General features: G+C 38.4%; 1 protein-coding gene across 2 annotated transcripts in view; it reads left to right on the plus strand.

The window, feature by feature from the left end:
• Positions 1 to 22,311, plus strand: part of disc1 (DISC1 scaffold protein) — a 101,766-nt gene that overhangs the window by 73,764 nt on the left and 5,691 nt on the right. The window contains exons 11-13 of one of the 2 annotated variants that reach the window (XR_010805327.1): positions 12,611 to 12,866; positions 15,026 to 15,073; positions 15,823 to 15,867. Coding sequence is in view for 1 of the 2 variants with exons in the window: in XM_066696555.1 (XP_066552652.1) it covers positions 12,611 to 12,866; positions 15,823 to 15,867 (301 nt within the window). In the remaining variant the exon portion in view is untranslated. The remainder of the gene's footprint in view (positions 1 to 12,610; positions 12,867 to 15,025; positions 15,074 to 15,822; positions 15,868 to 22,311) is intronic. The other variant, XM_066696555.1, reaches the window with a different exon arrangement.

A 22,311-nucleotide genomic window follows, 5' to 3' on the forward strand; every position in this document is an offset into this window, starting at 1 on the left:
TCCCACAGAAGAGCAAACATCTGAGGGGTGTAACATTATTTTGCCTTAACATGCAACTTCTTTGTAAAGGTTGTATGTTACCAACCAACAATGCATGATCACCAACAGGAATTTAAACCAGTTACTTTTATATTATTCAAGAATCAGTAGATTTTAAATTCAAAGTCACCCCCCCCCAAAAAAAAATAAAATAAATAAATATATATATATATACACACTCACCTAAAGGATTATTAGGAACACCTGTTCAATTTTTCATTAATGCAATTATCTAACCAACCAATCACATGGCAGTTGCTTCAATGCATTTAGGGGTGTGGTCCTGGTCAAGACAATCTCCTGAACTCCAAACTGAATGTCTGAATGGGAAAGAAAGGTGATTTAAGCAATTTTGAGCGTGGCATGGTTGTTGGTGCCAGACGGGCCGGTCTGAGTATTTCACAATCTGCTCAGTTACTGGGATTTTCACGCACAACCATTTCTAGGGTTTACAAAGAATGGTGTGAAAAGGGAAAAACACCCAGTATGCGGCAGTCCTGTTGGCGAAAATGCCTTGTTTATGCTAGAGGTCAGAGGAGAATGGGCCGACTGATTCAAGCTGATAGAAGAGCAACTTTGACTGAAATAACCACTCGTTACAACCTAGGTATGCAGCAAAGCATTTGTGAAGCCACAACACGTACAACCTTGAGGCGGATGAGCTACAACAGCAGAAGACCCCACCGGGTACCACTAATCTCCACTACAAATAGGAAAAAGAGGCTACAATTTGCACAAGCTCACCAAAATTGGACAGTTGAAGACTGGAAAAATGTTGCCTGGTCTGATGAGTCTCGATTTCTGTTGAGACATTCAGATGGTAGAGTCAGAATTTGGCGTAAACAGAATGAGAACATGGATCCATCATGCCTTGTTACCACTGTGCAGGCTGGTGGTGGTGGTGTAATGGTGTGGGGGATGTTTTCTTGGCACACTTTAGGCCCCTTAGTGCCAATTGGGCATCGTTTAAATGCCACGGCCTACCTGAGCATTGTTTCTGACCATGTCCATCCCTTTATGACCACCATGTACCCATCCTCTGATGGCTACTTCCAGCAGGATAATGCACCATGTCACAAAGGTCGAATCATTTCAAATTGGTTTCTTGAACATGACAATGAGTTCACTGTACTAAACTGGCCCCCACAGTCACCAGATCTCAACCCAATAGAGCATCTTTGGGATGTGGTGGAACGGGAGCTTCGTGCCCTGGATGTGCATCCCACAAATCTCCATCAACTGCAAGATGCTATCCTATCAATATGGGCCAACATTTCTAAAGAATGCTTTCAGCACCTTGTTGAATCAATGCCACGTAGAATTAAGGCAGTTCTGAAGGCGAAAGGGGGTCAAACACAGTATTAGTATGGTGTTCCTAATAATCCTTTAGGTGAGTGTGTATATATATATATATATAAAACTGCATTTAGTTCTGTAAGAAATTTATAACATCAAACATGTAATGAAACATAAAGGTCAAATAAAACAAATTGCCAATTCAATTAAAAACACACCGACACACCGGTCATATTCTGATTTATAGTTTCTGTTATTCCTGTTTACAAACAGCAACCCTACTGATTTTGAAAAATAAAATCCTGATGTCAGCATTATTTGTTAACTGGCATTTATGGACTGGAACCAGCCATACAGGGGAAATAGAGCTGTCACAGCCTACCTCCTGCTCAACATTTCCTGAAATGTGCAGTAGGGGACAGCACTAGGAAAAAGCAATGGCAAACCAAATACGTATCTTATAGAAAGTGTGTGATATGTAGTTTATATACTTATATAATGATGGAGCAATATCCTAGACAAGTACACACTGCTTTACTGTGAACAAAGAAAAATAAACTCATGTCAGCGATCTACAAATTGCAAATTGCTGTCAACAGTGCACATTTGTAACAGTGCACAGTTAACAAATGTGGGTCTCAGAATATGCTTAATGTCTAAATCACTGTGACAATTCAAATTCAAGAACATACAAAGTGCTGGGCATCATGTTATGATTATTAAACATTATTATTGTTATTATGCCAACATTTTCAAAGCCAATCACCATTACTCCAAAAGTGTGAATATCTGTGAACCTTTGCTATGGTGAAAATACATGACATGGGTGAAATGCTTTCACATTAAACAATTTCTTTGACTGAATATCTGTCATTAGCACAATTTCCATAGAAAGATGGATTAATTTAATGGGCTTGAGAAAGGATGCCCTCAGTCTTTCATTTATTTTAATTTTTTTTTCATGATAATGTAAAGCATTAATATGAAAATATCTGATCTGACCTCTACACTGTGTGATTTGATGATGTCAGTAAACATTAAAATGTCTCTGGTTACAAATTTCAGTTAAAGATATAACTATTTGCAATAGAAGGAATAAGGTAGAGTACAGTATTTCCCTAAACTCTACAAGGTCAGAAAAGCCCAAATACAACATTCTATCCCTCCCTATCAGCAGGTCTTCTCTTTACACCGATTATCCATTTGTTTGTGCTTGAGAGTAATAATAATAATTAAAACATTTAACCTGTCTTTCTTCTGTGATTAAGATCTTAGTTTACCTTTTTCTTTGGGGATTTTGTCACTTTAAACATATTCCTTTTTTTCCTTACTTACTTACGTTAAGTCTTGCAGGGTGAGCTAATCAAAGTTTTCTCCAGGTGACCACAGTGGTCACAAATGTGTTTTAATGCAGGGATATGCCCTTGCCCCAAAGGCTTCCTCAGAGATGGAGGAATTACCAGTCTGTACTGTGAGGTGGTCTGATCATTACTCCCATCACAATTTCTTGTTGTTATAATAATAATTACTTTGCAAATACAGAGTGATTTAAATCTGCCACAAAATATGCACATTTCAATACAAATAATGCAGTCAATTACAATGCAATTTTAGTTCTAATTTGGAGTAAAATAAACTAAGATCAAGTTAAGATATAATACACCAATCCCTGATCTGTTCATGTTCATTGGGATTTTAGCGTTAGTGAAGAAGTGTAAGTCAAATTTTTGGTGTCCACAAAAAAGAGTTCCTAATTTCACCACATTAGTGGTGGTTTTGTTTGTATTTATTATTTCAAGGTCACTGCTCTACAGGGAAATCTGATATTCTTGATTTCTTTGAAAATTGTGTTTACCATTTTTCATTGCCAAATTAAAATATAATTTTATACTCTGCTCCCTCTCTCTCTCCATATGCAAATTTGTACACTGTATATTGCTAAATTGCGTGCATATAGAAATGTATTTAAAAATCTCCTGTCTTGTGGTTTAGATTATATATATATAATATATGTTAAATAGGAACTTGTCAGTAAGAAACAAAGCAAAACAAAGAATGTCAACACACAATAGACAATGGCTTGCAGGCTTTTTGCAATGTGGCACACAAATTAAGTCATGTAGCGAAGGTTCCTCATAGTTCTAAGTTGGGAGGGAGGATATCGGGTGGTAGATAAAATATGCTGAATGCTAGCAAAGCTGTCGTCTTCAGTTTAGCACAAAGGACACAAAATCTCTAGTGCTTATTTGTACTGTTGCATCTCTTGCCAAATTCTCACAGCTGAAGTGAAAAGAATAACATTTTCATGGCTCATTGCTTTCCTTTCAGTTTGTGGCCATTAAATATTAATGTAAGAACTGGTATTTAAATGGTAGTTCTGGTGCCAAACCGAACAACAAAATATGTTTTGTACAAGTCACCAGAAAGTGTTTAGGCTTTCAAGAGAAATTTTACATCTGGCTAGTTTTTCAAAGCTACGTTATGAGTTGTTTTTGTTTTTGTTTTAGTTTTTTTCCTTTTTGGGAGCATTCTTACCCAGAACAACTTACTTGTATGTTTAGATTTAACTCTGACTCATACAATTATTCTTACAAGGAGTATCATGCAGAGAACTGAGACACAGACCACAATTGGAGAAGGGTGACTGGAAGCCGTAACGATCACAGCTAGTGTAAACATGCAAAAGTAAGAAAATACAGGTTGAGGTTCATTATGGAAACAGAAAACTATTTACAATTTCACTAACGCAGCGTTCAGGCAGTTTTAACCATTACGTTATTCAAGCAGCTGCAATGTCATCTATTGGCATTTATATATGTTTCTGACCGTGGTTATGTACAACTGCAGAACTCTCTTTAGTGAAACAAAATTCAGGAATTTGAAAAATGTGGTAAAGTAAAATTTAAAATCAGGACTTATTGAAATTAGAAGAAAAGGAAAATAACTAATTGAGCTGAAGACTGGACATTTTATTTTATCATGCCACAAGTGGTTTTGGATTCATGATACACAGGTGACATAATTGAATTTGACAGTACTTCTAATAAAAGCAAAAATAGTAATGCAGCTAACAGATATCAACTCCAATTGTCAAGCCACTCTGAGGAGGACATTTTTATGAAGAATTAGAACTACATGAAAAAAGGAAGAGCACACTTTAAAATCATAATTGGAGACGTCAGTGCAGAATTGGAAAACAACATCATGTTGATTCCTTAGTAAGTAAATATGGATATGGAGACAGGAATGAAATCAATCAGCCAATCAATCAGTTTTTATTTGTATAGCGCCCTTTGCAGGGTAGCCACAGAGTGGTAAAGATACAACAAACGTACAGCAAAATAAAAGAATACATAAATAATATAATAAAATAAATAAAAATAGACCTTTACAAGTTTAAATGATCTAAAATAAAGTAAATTAACATTTAAATAAATAAACCATTAGGCATGGAGGAGAGAAAAACAAAAACTCCTATGGATGACATGTAGGAGAAAATAAATCTCTGGGGGTCCACAGCTAAGGGCCTAGGCATAATGGTTGCCTCCACTCCAGGCAGTATAGTTGTTACAGCAGCAAGGAGATCAGAAAGTTCTTAATCTGTCCTGCTGGCTGTGGTCTTCCCTCTGGTGGGGGCCTCTCCCCGGCCCTCGGGGGTGGAGGGGTTGGAACATCAACAGCCCTTGGGTGGCAATGGTTCGTCAGACCTTGGGGTGTGGGTGCCCTGTTAGCTCTCCATGGTGGGGTGCCTCATCAGCCCTCTGGGGTGGGTTGTGCCTCATCAGGTTTCCACGGTGGGGGATGAGGTGCCTCATCGGACCCTAAGGGGGCTATTGCTGGAAGACAAAAATAAAATTGTGCTCCGATACTGGTCATGCAGTGCAGGACATCTCCAAATACAATTGTGCACTGCATGTCCATGGCACACCGGCGGCACTATGGGCTAGAAAAACAGATACTATAAAGATGAGTCTTCAGACGTGATTTAAAGGCAAAGACCAAGGGGGCATCTCTTACATTAGCTGGAGGATCGCACGGTATTAAACAATACTGGTACTGACCACAGAATGGTTCAGTGCAGAATTTAGCTTCTTGCCAAAGTGGAAAGAAGAAAACTATTGAAGAACCCAAACAAGCCAATCAACATCATGAACCTCAGAAATCATCAAATATAGTGCAAATTAGAATTGAAGAACCGATTTAGAGCAAAAACAAGACCTAGATGCATCAGTTATGTGATAAAATTTTGAGTGATGCCATGGAAATTGCAAGAGAATTTGGACTAGTACATCACAAGAAGAAGAAAGATCTCTCAAGAAACAAGCAAACTGATGAAGAAAGAAGGTACATAAAATAGTCTAGACTAAATCAAATGTTAATTACATTGAGCTGTGTAAAATTATAAGGAAACGTATTACTGAAGATTTAAGAGTTTAACAACAACCTAATTAAAGATAATTAATGAAAAATAATGCAAAATTGCAAAACAATGCCTATGTATTGGAAAGAATCAAATCATAGCCCTAAAAATTAATGGCACAACAGTGAAAAAGATTTGAAAAAGTAGACAAATTCTAAAAAAAACCTATATAGTAGTGGTGACCGCAGTTAAGGACAAGAGGAAATCTCAGTAAACACAAGTGAAATACCAGATATGATTCCAGAAGAAGTAGGTTATGCATAAAGAACCTGGAAAAGCACCTGGAGATGATGGAATCTCAGTGGAGATCCTAAAAGAGCAATATGACCATCCACTCCTGCAAGAAATGTCACTTATTTGTATTGTTCTCAGATCCATTCATTTATATAATTTATCTCTTCTTGTTACTCCAAGCATACATCTTTCCATGCTTCTTTGTGTCATCTGCAGTTTCTGTAACATACCCCAATGATCTATATAATGTTTTTGTTTTATGTTTTAATCACGTTTGGATGTTTATTCTTCCTCTTGGGTCAGTGGGGTACAAGGCTGAATGATTTCAGGTTTAGGCTTCTCAACTCTAGCCAGTATCTACAAAACACACTTTTATGAATTGTGTGACATTGTTTCATTATTATCGTAACAGAAATCCTACCGGTTTATTGATTTTTGAGGGCTGAATTTCCTTGACTGAAAGAATACAAGCCCAAATACAAGGATGTATTTGCTGTAATGTCAATCATAAGTGTAGATTGTGTTTGCCAGACTGCAGAATAAAAAACTGCTTTTGTCCCAGCTCACCTTACCTAAATGCCTCTATCCACTTATGTGGTAGTCTGAGGGCTAGATATTCGCAGGGTTTGCACACCACGCAGAGTGGTTTGCGCAGCAGACATGGCTATCGCGCAAAAATGTGCATTATTTGCCATATTCAAAAACTCATTTTCCATTCTGCACTGTTCACCCTTTAATTGTATGCAATGCGCAAAATGGGGGAGTGGCTGAAATTATTCCTGCTATATTCATAGCTATGCGCCGCACAAAAAAATGGTTTGCAGTGCACAAAATAGCGCGTTGAAAAGGGTGGCGTTAACTCTGTGCACAGCACTATTTCAGGGGACAGTTCCTGGACAGCGACATTCCAGTGCACTGGGGCTGTATGGGTGTATGTGTGCTGCACCTAACAGTTTTTTTTTTTTGACAGTACATACATATACACTGATCAGCCATAACATTATGACCACTGACAGGTGAAGTGAATGACACTGATAATTTCGTTATTATGGCACCTGTCAGTGGGTGGGATGTATTAGGCAGCAAGGGAACAAGTTGATGTGTTAGAAGCAGGAAAAATGGGCAAGTGTAAGGATCTGAGTGACTTTGACAGGGGCCAAATTGTGATGGCTAGACAACTGGGTCAGAGCATCTCCAAAACTGCAGCTCTTGTGGGGTGTTCCCGGTCTGCAGTGGTCAGTACCTATCAAAAGTGGTCCAAGGAAGGAAAAGCGGTGAACTGGCGACAGGGTCATGTGCGGCCAAGGCTCATTGATGCACGTGGGGAACGAAGGCTGGCCCGTGTTGTCCGATCCAACAGACGAGCTACTGTAGCTCAAATTGCTGAAAAAGTTAATGCTGGTTCTGATAGAAGGGTGTCAGAACACACAGTGCATCGCAGTTTGTTGCGTAAGGGGCTGCGTAACCGCAGACCAGTCAGGGTGCCCATGCTGACCCCTGTCCACTGCCGAAAGCACCTACAATGGGCACGTGAGCATCAGAGGTGGCCTGGTCTGATGAATCACGAGTTCAAGGTGTTGACTTGGCCTCCAAATTCCCCAGATCTCAATCCAATCGAGCATCTGTGGGATGTGCTGGCCAAACAAGTCCGATCCATGGAGGCCCCACCTCGCAACCTACAGGACTTAAAGGATCTCCTGCTAATGTCTTGGTGCCAGATACCACAGCACACCTTCAGAGGTTAGTGGAGTCCATGCCTCGACAGGTCAGGGCTGTTTTGGGACCTACACAATATTAGGCAAGTGGTCATAATATTATGGCTGATCGATGTACACTCACCTAAAGGATTATTAGGAACACCATACTAATACTGTGTTTGACCCCCTTTCGCCTTCAGAACTGCCTTAATTCTACGTGGCATTGATTCAACAAGGTGCTGAAAGCATTCTTTAGAAATGTTGGCCCATATTGATAGGATAGCATCTTGCAGTTGATGGAGATTTGTGGGATGCACATCCAGGGCACGAAGCTCCCGTTCCACCACATCCCAAAGATGCTCTATTGGGTTGAGATCTGGTGACTGTGGGGGCCAGTTTAGTACAGTGAACTCATTGTCATGTTCAAGAAACCAATTTGAAATGATTCGACCTTTGTGACATGGTGCATTATCCTGCTGGAAGTAGCCATCAGAGGATGGGTACATGGTGGTCATAAAGGGATGGACATGGTCAGAAACAATGCTCAGGTAGGCCGTGGCATTTAAACGATGCCCAATTGGCACTAAGGGACCTAAAGTGTGCGAAGAAAACATCCCCCACACCATTACACCACCACCACCAGCCTGCACAGTGGTAACAAGGCATGATGGATCCATGTTCTCAACAGAAATCGAGACTCATCAGACCAGGCAACATTTTTCCAGTCTTCAACTGCCCAATTTTGGTGAGCTTGTGCAAATTGTAGCCTCTTTTTCCTATTTGTAGTGGAGATGAGTGGTACCCGGTGGGGTCTTCTGCTGTTTTAGCCCATCCGCCTCAAGGTTGTACGTGTTGTGGCTTCACAAATGCTTTGCTGCATACCTCGGTTGTAACGAGTGGTTATTTCAGTCAAAGTTGCTCTTCTATCAGCTTGAATCAATCGGCCCATTCTCCTCTGACCTCTAGCATCAACAAGGCATTTTCGCCAACAGGACTGCCGCATACTGGACGTTTTTCCCTTTTCACACCATTCTTTGTAAACCCTAGAAATGGTTGTGCGTGAAAATCCCAGTAACTGAGCAGATTGTGAAATACTCAGACCGGCCCGTCTGGCACCAACAACCATGCCACGCTCAAAATTGCTTAAATCACCTTTCTTTCCCATTCAGACATTCAGTTCGGAGTTCAGGAGATTGTCTTGACCAGGACCACACCCCTAAATGCATTGAAGCAACTGCCATGTGATTGGTTGGTTAGATAATTGCATTAATGAGAAATTGAACAGGTGTTCCTAATAATCCTTTAGGTGAGTGTATATGCATACATAAATACATATATAGGAAACATAGTTAGTAGCATGCAGCGTGTCCATGGTTGTTGTTACTCATGTTTTTTATATTGATTGCCCCTATGTCCCCCTTCCCTGAGCTATTAACTATGACTTCATATCTTGTCTGCAATTATTAGCTCACAAATCTAGGATGTAGGACTTGTATTAACTGTATATTTTCTTATGCACTTTTGAACTTGTACTTTGAACAGACCCAATTCGCCCCCATATATGTTCTCCACATGAGCTAATGTAACCATGAGTGAATTCACTTATCATAGAGCCATAGAACATACATATATACAGTGAGGGAAAAAAGTATTTGATCCCCTGCTGATTTTGTACGTTTGCCCACTGACAAAGAAATGATCAGTCTATAATTTTAATGGTAGGTGTATTTTTTTGTTGTTATTCTGTCTCTCACTGTTAAAATACACCTACCATTTACTTTTTTCCCTCACTGTACACACATACACACACACACACACACACACACACACACACACATTTAGAGCTCATCTGGAATACTGGCTCCACACTTCAGGAAAGATATCGCTGCTCTAGAGGCAGTTCAGAGGAGAGCAACCAGACTTATTCCAGGTCTGAAGGGAATGTCCTACTGAGAGACTGAGGGAACTGAACCTTTTCACCCCAGAACATAGGAGACTACGTGGGGACTTGATTCACGTCTTCAAAATCATGAAAGGCATCGACCACATCAAACCAGAGGAACTTTTCCAGATCAGCAGGGACACACGGACCCGGGGACATGAATGGAAATTGGGCTTCAAGGCATTCAAGATGGAAAACAGGAGACACTTCTTCACATAGAGAGTTGTCACAAACTGAACAAACTCCCCAGTGATGTGGTAGAAGCTGAACATTTGGGAACATTCAAAAATAGACTGGATAGGGTCCTTGCATCACTTTAATGGATATTAATGGACACCAAACAAGCATAATGGGTCAAACTTTCTTATGTTCCTATTTGTTCTCATTTATTATTATTTCCAAATTTATTTGTGACTAATTTCAGTAGTGGAGTCATATACACCAGTGGCTGTAGGCTACTTAAAATAGATTTCAAAGTACAGTACCAATCTCCTTTGGCACAATGGTTAAGGAATAGTGCTGTAAACCAGGCATTGTGGGTTCAAATCCTGAAGTGTGCTGTAATTTATTAGATTAATAAGGCTTTTACACAGCTTCTCTTAATTAGATTTGCATCCGGCATTGTTAAATCATATCAAATGTATGACAATGCAAGGAAAATGAAGTCATTGATATCCAGTTAGAGTGGATCATTAATCAAATTCAATAATAATAATATTAATAATAATAGGATATTATAAGCACTGAATTTAATAACGCATAAATAAATAAATAAATAAATAAATAAATAAATAAATCACCCCCTTTGTGCACTGTATTTTCAAAAGATGAAACAAGCTTACTTATGGAAATCAAAAAGGATATGGCAGCTACACACCTGTTTTGGACACAGCAGCAGTAATGTACATAATAAGATTATGTTTGAGTCTGTGGCAATATCTATACATACAGACAATTATGGATATTGGGTAATATTCATTACAACTACGTCCAACAATATTGTGTTTGTACTGCAATACTACGCGTATGAGCCTTGTTGTTTGCCAATGGCATAGAGGTGTGCACTACTATATTACCGAGGAGGTGTGCATTCATGTTTTTGTGCAATTTTTGCACGGCGCATTCATCCAATAACTGTTCAAACAGTGGGGATAGTAGCACACTGCGGAGTGGCACAGACCGGTTTGCGAGGCACAAACGGGTTTGCGGGTGACAGGAAAACAGTGCTATATTCCAGTGTTGTGCAAAGATTTGCGCCATGTTTGAATATCTCTCCTTTTTTTGCCAAGTGGCATATTTTTCCTGCAGCACACATTTTGCACGGAAATTGTGTGAAGTTGGAATATCGGGCATTATATGTACAGTATATGTGTCTGTATGTCTACTTGGCAGTTCATGCTTTTTATTCTGAATCTACAACACACTAATTTACAACACCTACTGGAAAAACATTAATAATTATTGTAAATGTACACCTTTACATGAGTAAAACATCTGATGTGAAAAACTGGATATTAAATGGATATCAGATACAGGATTATTTACTTAGTCTCTGTGATATAACTGGTATATAAATATTAAACCTGGACAGAATTTCCAAAATGTGATATAATTTAAAATGACTTGTTCAACTAATTTTGTCCAGGTAAATTATATTAAGCATTTTGATTAAATCAGCGAAGTAAGCCCATTGATGCAGCTTCACCTATCTACCGACCTTATTTCAGATACACATGCATCCCTTTATAAATAGGACCCTGCATGTCAAAATGAAATCTACAGTGTGAATATTGATAAACATCACCTTTAGCTTTACACATTAATCATGTCTGCACCAATTGCCTTTCTAGATGGCAATGTTTGTCAGTTTATGCAAAACACTGTCCTGAAAAACTGGGAATTGACATACCTTTCCACAGCAGGATACAAGCCAATTCATTATTCTTAAGGTTAGTATACCAATATACCAATCTGAAAAGTGTTAAATAACTTTTTTTCAAATGCCTTCAGTTAGTATTTTGTTATCCATATAATTTGAATTTATTTGGTTTGCTGCATTAACTATGATATGAACTATATGGATTACAGTCTGAAGTGAATGACTTCACTTCCCATTTGAAAAAGAAACAGAAGCATTTGTTGAGATAAACAAATGGTTCAATATGCTTCACCATTTCTAATACCCTTTCAGGTGTTACCTTGACAAATTTAACCAGAAACACGTTTTAATTACATTTTAATTTATTAATATCATTAAAATGCATTTCAGCAAGAAAAACAAACACAAATCATTTTCAGGAACAGACTAAACAAACTTTCATGTTTACTGTGAGTATTCAGGATCTGATTGCGGTTTTCTGTTGTATATGTCTTTAGTTGTTTTTTGTTTTTAATTCTCAAGTAATCTACCACTATTTTAGGACTATGTGATTTTTAGGAGTGTTGTGGGCTAGGGGAGCATACGTTGCTGAGTAGAGTGGAAGGCAGTAAAAGTGTAGCTTATCAATTTTTGCTGTGCATGGTTATACCGTGTACACAGCACAATGTTTTGTAGAAAGCAAGGTCAGGTTTACTTTAGATTATTTGCCATCTGTTTTTTAATGGTCAAATGCACCAATCACTTCAAATCACTTCTTGGAAAATATGATTATATGATAATGCTGAATGTACTAATTGGCATCATTAAAAATAGCAAGCTTTAGCCAATCAAATCAAATTTGTGCCTGAAATCGCAGAATTGAGGAAGTGAAGCTCAGCATGCAAGCAGTAAATCAGTATTCTAAAAAAACATTCATATGCAGACATACTCATTAAATTGTGCGCTTTGTGTTGAAAGTGGAAGGCTTGCTGGTTTTCAAGTAACTTATTTGATGAAGAGTTAAATACACTTCTCCTGCTCTGTTTTGCAAATCCATGACCTTGTAAGGTAGGTGTGTCACTAACTGTATGACCCTTTGCTCTTTGCCCTGGCTGTGTGTCCAGCTGTGGGAGCCAGGCAGTGGAGCGGGTGTGGGAAGCAGATCTGGAGGCCTGTCAGCTGTTGCTACGGGGGCTGAAGCTCCGAGCGGCTGGCAGCTGGGTCTCAGAGGTGGAGGATAGCCGGACCGGAGTGAGCGAGCCCCTGGATGACCTCTGCCACCCAACAGAAACCAAAAAGAATCCTCCCTACTCAAGCTCCATGGACTGGGGAGGTGGTTGGAGCTCTAAAGCAGATTTAAACCACTGTCAGGTGACCAAGGTAATTGGAAATGTATATATACACGTTTACCTAATATACATACCCTATATTGCATTCCTTTGGCTGAAGCCTTTTTTTTACATCAGTGTTTATAAAGAAAAATATATTTAAATATAGATATAGAAATAAAACAAACAAATTCAGTTACATAAACACATGCACTGTAGATCTGAGGAGAAACAGATGTCGCCCTTTGTCCTGCAGTAAAAACGTCAGTTGAATTTGTACTGCAAGTGTCTTTAAATAAGCTGTTTTACTGTGCAGCATTATAAATGCTGATTATGGTATGTTATATGAAAAATAGGGGTGGTTTGCCAGCTCTTTAAATGTTTCCCAAAAACTCCCACTCCCCTTGCTCCTTTGTACCAGGCCGCCCTCCTGGTACCACTCTTCGTCTTTGCTTCCCACTTATTTTCCCATGGTGAGTCAGAGCTCATGGTTAAAAAAATAAATGCAGCTGCACATCCACAATATATCCACCAAAAGAACAAGACGGGCCAAACCGAAAACAGGCAAGCGTCCAGTAGGATAAATAAAAACACAACAACGTTGTACACTCTTGAGTGAATTGTGGTGCAAAAGTGAACGAGCACTTACTGTTAAGTACACACTGATCATGAAATTATCTCCAATTTCTGGGTTAAGAGTTTGAGGGTCATTATGACTTGACTGTTTTTTGTCCCTTCCTGTGTGTTCCAGTTCATTAAAAGACAGGGGGATTAGATGAAATCTATGGTTTTCTGCAAATATATCTTGAGAAATAAGTATAGTTTAATGGATGATATTAATTAAACTAAATGAATTACCAAATAGCATTATTTCAAATGAGGACTGATTACTTTAAATTCTAACTCATATATTCACATTTTCCTAATAGTACAAATGGGTCATTACAGGTGCTAAGAGGCCTTTGATTTAGCTATCTTAATAAAATCTATAGCCTGTGACAATGACATTGGTCAGCGTCCTTCTAATATATTAAAATGTATTCACAACAGGGAAGAGTAGGTAAAATAGCTTTTCATGAATAAATTAGGCCATGCAGCTAAAAGGATCAATTAGGTACTTAAGGGCATCAGCATAATCAGTTAATTATGTTTCGTAATGAACAAAAAATTGGTAAAATAACTGAACCACAAACAACCTCTAATTGGTGTTCCTGCACCGTGAATAGCTTGAGCATACTTCAATCCCTAGATGAGAAAACCAAAAGGAGACGAACATCTTGCTGGCCCTCCCACCAAAACAAAATGTTTGCCGAGGCTTTGTGAAAATAATGAGCAGTGCAAAAGGGTTAACCCCAACCTCGTATGAGAACCAAACACTGGCAGACAACCAACTTTCCAGTGTTTGTCTCTGCTCTTTGCAGCAAAACATGCCATTTAGATTACACTGGAGCTCTGTAACGGTCTCTGGACAGCCTGCCCTCCCCCAGGCTTGTTATTTTCTGAGATCATAATTTCTTTTGGAATGCCCTCAGCCCCATGACCCCTATGGGAACTTGACCTTGATATCAAAACACGGCCATTAGTTAGGTTGCACTTTCATTTGGGTACATTTTAATTTCTTTATTTTTATTTTCTGTTGCTGTCACCTAAGTACGTCAATAATTATTTATATGGGATGAAACCTGATGAGCAGTGCCTTTGTTAAGAATGAAGCTAATACGATGCATGTGAGATAGGAGTTTCACTTGAGATTTGCTGGGTTATTCCTCAACAAGATGAAAATCCTGTTGGGAGTTGGAAAGGCCTCGTCTGATTGGTTGATAGAATACTCCAGTTGAGACCAGATCATGTCAATCTGCGGTCACATCAATATGATGCCTTTCATGCCTGGTCTGAAAGGTCCAGCCTGCAAACCTTTGTTTATTTGCTTGTAAATCAATGAACATGAAGTTCCCTGTGGTTAAATATATATATATACTGCTTCTTTTTGTTTGCTGTCTTTCTCAATTACTCATTATTTTCATAAGTCGCTATGTATAGAAACATATATCCATAGGTGCTATCACTGACTTGTACTGACTTGACATTAACAGCTGTCCTTTTGTGTTAGATATAGATTGTATTGCCACTGCAAAGCTTGCCTTCATAACCTGCCCTCCCTCTCTGTTGTACTCTGCCTGCCTCCTGGTCTTCTCTCTGTTCTCCTTGAAGAATGGAAACTCTTTCTAACCTTCTCAATTTCCATCCAGTGAAGCTGAGGTAAAGCAGCAGGAAGAATGTGGTTTCCCTTCCTTACACTGTTTCATTGCCAAAGGCTTAACTTGCATGTGCCACACACACAAATAATCTGCCACAGAAAATGTGGCATTTAACAAATGCAAGGTGCTAGATCTGTTAACAAACAAACAAAACAATCTTACATTTTTATTCCAAAAAGGTCCTAAATATTTTAATTGATGGAGAAATTTGTGCTGCCCTCTGAAACTGAAACACTAATTCACTCTTTCACTTCGATAGAATCAGGCAAAACAAACATTGGAAGCTCATTAGCATATTCCCAATGAAACTGCATTGAAATGGCATGGAAGATGTTGTGCAAAATCATATTTTAATTTCTGCTGTTGATATAATAAGCAATAATCTCTCAACAAACTAGAAGAAAAAAAAATCATAATTTTAATCACAAACTCATTAAAAATAAAACAACATTATTCCTTAGTTAACGTCTGTTATATTGTTGCCCCAGGCTGTAAAGAGTCTGTTAGCTACCAAACTGTAATTATTGTTTCAATTTGCATAAAATACCTCTTTCTGAAATAGGCTGACGTAAACCTTTTGCTAATTTTCTTCCATTTCTCCGATTACCAAAACTAATGGCTGTTTTAGTGTTGATTTATGACTGTTTACAAAGATATAGGGGAAATGCTACTTAAGAAAATGTATAATTTTGTAATATAAGATTTATATTTATAAGAATATGTTTACATATTTATTTGTTTTTTCTACAGAAACTAGATGAGTTTCTCTTCTGCATTGAAGACAATCAGCCTGAGGTGAGTTGCAATCTGAATCTGCATTTAGATCATATGGCATTTGTTTATTTCCAGTTTTTCATGTATTTGTTTTATAAACTGTTATGTGATCACACCTTAGAGGGGTGATACTCATTCCTGCTCTTTGAGAGTCATTTTACACACATTTTACACACATTTTACATTTGACTTTCTCTTAATTTAAATGAATTGATCGATGCATTGGTGTTATTTGGTTTGGTTGGTTGCTTGGTATTCATTATCAATTCATATTATCAAAGGTATAATGCATATAATCCACGCAAACTGACAGTGTATAGAGAAAAATAATGCAACACACAACAAAATTCACCCCCAAGTTGTGTGAAATGTACAACAAATGTAAACCACAACTGTGGGGGATTTTCTCTTATATGAAGAGATGTGCTTCTTAATTACCGTTTACAATAATAGCTGCTATGAAACAAAGGTAAGGGCCTCCAGCTATTTAATTTCAATTATATTCTCCTACCAAGATAACTTTCTAAAGATTTCTGAAAACTGAAAGTCTCCTCCTCAGTTCAGCCTCTGAGGTAGAGGCAGTACACCGCCCTGTATGTTCCATCCTTGTGCATTAGCTTTGGAAACCCACAGTTAAATATTTTCTGATCCAACCAAATCTATGGCTTCCATTGCACCTAACCCCAGTGTGTTTCACACTTATGAATCAAGTTATGCTACTATTCAGTCACATTTACCAAGTATTTTGTTGTTTTTGCTTACAAATGACCAATTCATAATAAAGACAATTTTCAAAGCTGTGTAGCCTAAGACACACTTAAGTTCACACTTGAATTCTTTCACTGTGATTTTTTTCCTTGCAAAAAGACATGTCCTGAGAAGAGAGGCCATAAGGACATGACCTCTAAGTGTTGTTGCCTCAGACCTTAACTTGGCTGTCTCTCTTAATAAAGCAGTCTAATTGAATGATTTCCACTGTGGTGCTATCTGTGTAACTTGTGGAAAGTTATGTGAGTTGTTGTGCTTTTGTTTTTCAAAATGCCCTGCTATTACTCTCTATCTGGAAACGGGTGGAATCCCATTATCTGTCCCTGAGTGCAGCTCTTAGCTACAGTGAGGGAAAAAAGTATTTGATCCCCTGCTGATTTTGTACGTTTGTCCACTGACAAAGAAATTATCAGTCTATAATTTTAATGGTAGGTGTATTTTAAAAGTGAGAGACAGAATAACAACTATAAAATCCAGAAAAACACATTTCAAAAAAATTATAAATTGATTTGCATGTTAATGAGGGAAATAAGTATTTGATCCCCTATCAATCAGCAAGATTTCTGGCTCCCAGGTGTCTTTTATACAGGTAACGAGCTGAGATTAGGAGCACTCTCTTAAAGGGAGTGCGCCTAATCTCAGCTCGTTACCTGTATACAAGACACCTGTCCACAGAAACAATCAATCAATCAGATTCCAAACTCTCCACCATGGCCAAGACCAAAGAGCTGTCCAAGGATGTCAGGGACAAGATTGTAGACCTACACAAGGCTGGAATGAGCTACAAGACCATCGCCAAGCAGCTTGGTGAGAAGGTGACAACAGTTGGTGCGAGTATTTGCAAATGGAAGAAACACAAAATAACTGTCAGTCTCCCTCGGTCTGGGGCTTCATGCAAGATCTCACCTTGTGGACGTGGAGATCGGTGAGGAATCAGCCCAGAACTACACGGGAGGATCTTGTTAATGATCTCAAGGCAGCTGGGACCATAGTCACCAAGAAAACCATTGGTAACACACTACGCCGTGAAGGACTGAAATCCTGCAGCGCCCGCAAGGTCCCCCTGCTCAAGAAAGCACATGTACAGGCCCGTCTGAAGTTTACCAATGAACATCTGAATGATTCAGAGGAGAACTGGGTGAAAGTGTTGTGGTCAGATGAGACCAAAATCGAGCTCTTTGGCATCAACTCAACTTGCCGTGTTTGGAGGAGGAGGAATGCTGCCTATGACCCCAAGAACACCATCCCCACCGTCAAACATGGAGATGGAAACATTATGCTTTGGGGGTGTTTTTCTGCTAAGGGGACAGGACAACTGCACCGCATCAAAGGGACGATGGACGGGGCCATGTACCGTCAAATCTTGGGTGAGAACCTCCTTCCCTCAGCCAGGGCATTGAAAATGGGTCGTGGATGGGTATTCCAGCATGACAATGACCCAAAACACACAGCCAAGGCAACAAAGGAGTGGCTCAAGAAGAAGCACATTAAGGTCCTGGAGTGGCCTAGCCAGTCTCCAGACCTTAATCCCATAGAAAATCTGTGGAGGGAGCTGAAGGTTCGAGTTGCTAAACGTCAGCCTCGAAACCTTAATGACTTGGAGAGGATCTGCAAAGAGGAGTTGGACAAAATCCCTCCTGAGATGTGTGCAAACCTGGTTGCCAACTACAAGAAATGTCTGACCTCTGTGATTGCCAACAAGGGTTTTGCCACCAAGTACTAAGTCGAAGGGGTCAAATACTTATTTCCCTCATTAACATGCAAATCAATGTATAACTTTTTTGAAATGCGTTTTTCTGGATTTTTTTGTTGTTATTCTGTCTCTCACTGTTAAAATACAACTACCATTAAAATTATAGACTGATCATTTCTTTGTCAGTGGGCAAATGTACAAAATCAGCAGGGCATCAAATACTTTTTTCCCTCACTGTATTTTCCCAAACACCCCCACCCCCTCTCACAGTAACTGTGTCCGACGTCTTTCTTAGTGATAGGAGTGAACACTAGAGTCCCTCTCTCTTTAATTAGCTCGTCTCCCCAGAGAGAGAGAAATTAATCTGCTAACATCATATGGGACCCACTATAATTAGCACTGCAGTTTTCCTTCTCATTTTTTAAGCTGCATAGCTTTGTTGATGGCACATCAGAACTATATACATTGGGGATTAGATTTCTTATCTTTTTAAAGTGTTCTTTTGAAACACTGTACCTTGGAGTGTTGCATGCCCATTAATTAATAGGAAATTAACCATGCAGTACATGATGCAACTAACTAGGATGAAGATCATATATTGAAGATATATTTGCTACAGAAATATTAATATTATTGTATATTGTAATTATAATTTACATTAAACAATTATTTAATGATGCTTATATATAATGCATATTTTGCATAGTGTAGGATTAGTAAAGACTGCTTCATAATAATTTTAAATGGGATAACATTTACTGTTTAAATAAAAAATGAATGTAACTTGGTCATACAGTATATATTCCATGCATTGCTTCATTTTATTACTTAATATGCTCACTGTTAGCTACATATCAGTGCATCAGTTTATTATAAGAAAAAGGAATAAACAGTATTAATAAATACTAACTAATACAATTATTAATAATAGCAGGACCTCCAAATAAAACCCTTTATTATTATTATTATTATTATTATTATTATTATTATTATTATTATTATTGTTATTATTGTTATTATTATTTATTTCTTAGCAGACGCTCCAATCCAGGGCAACTTACAAAATATAAGTGCCATACAAAGTGCATATTACAAACATATTACAAATTCCAATTTAGACAAGTGTATACAATATATGGAGTCTTGCATCCTGGATTGTAAAAGCTGAGTGCAGACAAGATGTTAGGTCACAGTCGAGGGCAAAGGGAAAGGCAGCATAGGGGAAATTAAAATAACAATACGAGTATTAGTAACGCAATGCTAGTAGTATGATAAAACATTTTAAAGTGCTATCCTACAGGAGAGTAAATGACTAAATTACAAGTACTGTCTGAAAAGATGTGTTTTGAGTAAGCGCCAGAAGGAGGTCAAGGACTCTGCTGTTTTGACTTCGGTGGGAAGGTCGTTCCACCACTTAGGGGCCAGGGATGAGAAGGAGTGGCTCTGGAGGAAGGGGAGTGGAGAGGAGGCAGAGTTAGTCTTCTGGCACTGGAGGAGCACAGTGGTCTGGAGGGGATGTATGGAGAGACGAGTGTCTGAAGGTAACTTGGTGCAGTGTGGTCGAGACAGCAGTAGGTGAGGGTCAATGTCTTGAACTGAATGCGTGATGGTATCGGGAGCCAGTGGAGGGAGCTGAGCAGTGGAGTAGCGTGTGTGAGTTGGGAGAGAATACTAGACGAGTTCTGGATGAGCTGGAGCGGACGGGTAGTAGTTGCAGGCCAGGAGGGAGTTTATATTCTCTATAAGAGTTGGCAGTTCACCTTGTTTTATTTGTATTTATTAAATACCTTAATAGAAAAATGTAGACACCACAGATTGAATAATTTCATATACAGGACAGGACCTTGACATGATCTGTATGCATGGGTTCCTCTCCCTGGAACAGCTCTGATTGTGTCAGTTTGTCATTTTATCATGACATTTACAGGACATTTACTCTAGTCTACATTGAATAACTGGATTTTAGGAACAGATAAAACATGCATTGAAGTACATTTACAGAAATGAACAGGGCACATATATGCCCCTCTTTGGGGAGTGTGTGGTTGGAAAAGGCAGTACAATAATGAGCATGGCTTGTCTCTATAGAAACCCAACAATACTGCTAAAACTACATGAAGTGCCAAAATAACTTTTTTGGGTGCAAAAACTGTTCACTACACATGGATATCGACTAGCTACATGACAAATCTACAAGATGAACATGTTCCATTAAACTATATACTGTTTGCATCCTGAAAACATAACTAGACCACAAGAAGGTCGGAATGGCTGCATTTTCTTTTCATACTCTGCTGTCTGAAAACCAACATAAATCATTACTGGTCATGAATGTGCATCATTTGGTGTGCTTAAAACATGTTCATTGACATCAAAATTAAATTAGATTAATTTGTTTTCATCTTTGCAATATTGATGAGTGAGGGTAAATGGAGTGGTGTGTTTTAAGGATCACTCACAGAACGTTATTACACAGACTAAATTAAAATAAATGTGCCTTTCTGTACTGAATGGTGTCTTCCAGAGGATTAATTTGTAGTCTTTCGTGTCTCAGTATTTTTGGATGAGATAGCAGGTTTTAAGACGGGTTTGCAGACACCCTTTGAATTAGGTGATGGAGCCTTTTTACTTGATAATTACGCAGATCAATACCCCATTCAGTATATTGACATTCCAGTTTAAGAGCAGAGAAATATGATTTATTTGAGTTAAGGAAGACCTTTTCAAGGACATTTGTATGAGAGCTCTCATGGGTATACCTTACACTGTTCTGAGAACTTTGTTTCTTCTGAAAATAACATTCGTAAACATACACGCTCTGTTCAAAATAAAAGTAAGCAGCATATCATATTTAAATGATTAGTTTAATTTCTAGTAAGCCATTGGTTTATGTAGACAGTGGTATAAATGTGAAGAAAAACAATTCAATAAAATATATACAGAAATATCTAAAAACACAAATTATCTTCATGCCGTGGATTTTTTCATGCCGTAATTTTGGAATCTGAACTAATGAGTCGCATTACTGTGCCACTGTTTTTCTCCTCAGCAACTGAGTTTAACAATCCATAAATGCTTTAAATCATTCAACGAAATATGATGGAACTGGGGCAGCAATAGGGGCTGTTTCCCATCAGGGACTGATCTAGATGTGTAAGGAAGACAACAGGGTGAGAGTGTGCATTCTGAAACAGGCAGATTTCGTATTGGATGTGCCAAAAAAAAGTTAAAATTGGGAATTAAAACTAAAACAAAAAACTAGACATTCATAATTTAGATCCTACAGGGATATGCTTATTTTATCATTACCAGAAGGTAAATGTATACTAAAGATATTTGGAAGCTTTCATTAAACATATAGATGTATAGATAATATGCATCAAATCCTAAACTTTTCCAAACACCTGATTTATGCTCTCAGATTCAACTGTAAGTAGCGTTTACATTTACAAGTACATACAGAGGTGGGGGGGGACTGTCCATCAGTGGCAGTCTAAGAAAGGAAGAAATTCTGCCAAGCTCTAATCTGCATTCATGGTTTATGGTTAAATCACAAAAACGTGATGTGAACAGAATCATTCCATCAAGCAAGAAAAGCAGGGGCCTTTTTAATGAATCAAAGTAGAAAACAAATCTTGTCAAATTCCTTTGTACAAATTGGCACACATCTTACAAGGAACTGTAAAATATAATGTTGTAGACTGATATAAGGAACAATACAAAACCAATACCACATTCAGCGTTGTAGAGGACAAAATAATGAGGTGCAAAAATCTAACATGCTCCAATATTGAGCATGTAGAACTACTTTTTTTTTGTCTTGCTCTCTCTTTAAGCTTGTTTGAGAGTCTGATTTCCCCCTCCACGCACATTATTTAATTACTTGCAATTTCCTTTCCTTGGTTTCCTGGGCTTTATGTTTTCGCAACTCATTTCCTACATGCCTATTATAATAACCTGCTGTTTGAGTGGGGACTACCTTTGGAGATTTAATTTGAACAAGA

This window comes from Amia ocellicauda, chromosome 23 (assembly GCF_036373705.1).
Source record: "Amia ocellicauda isolate fAmiCal2 chromosome 23, fAmiCal2.hap1, whole genome shotgun sequence".
Lineage (NCBI taxonomy): Eukaryota > Metazoa > Chordata > Actinopteri > Amiiformes > Amiidae > Amia > Amia ocellicauda.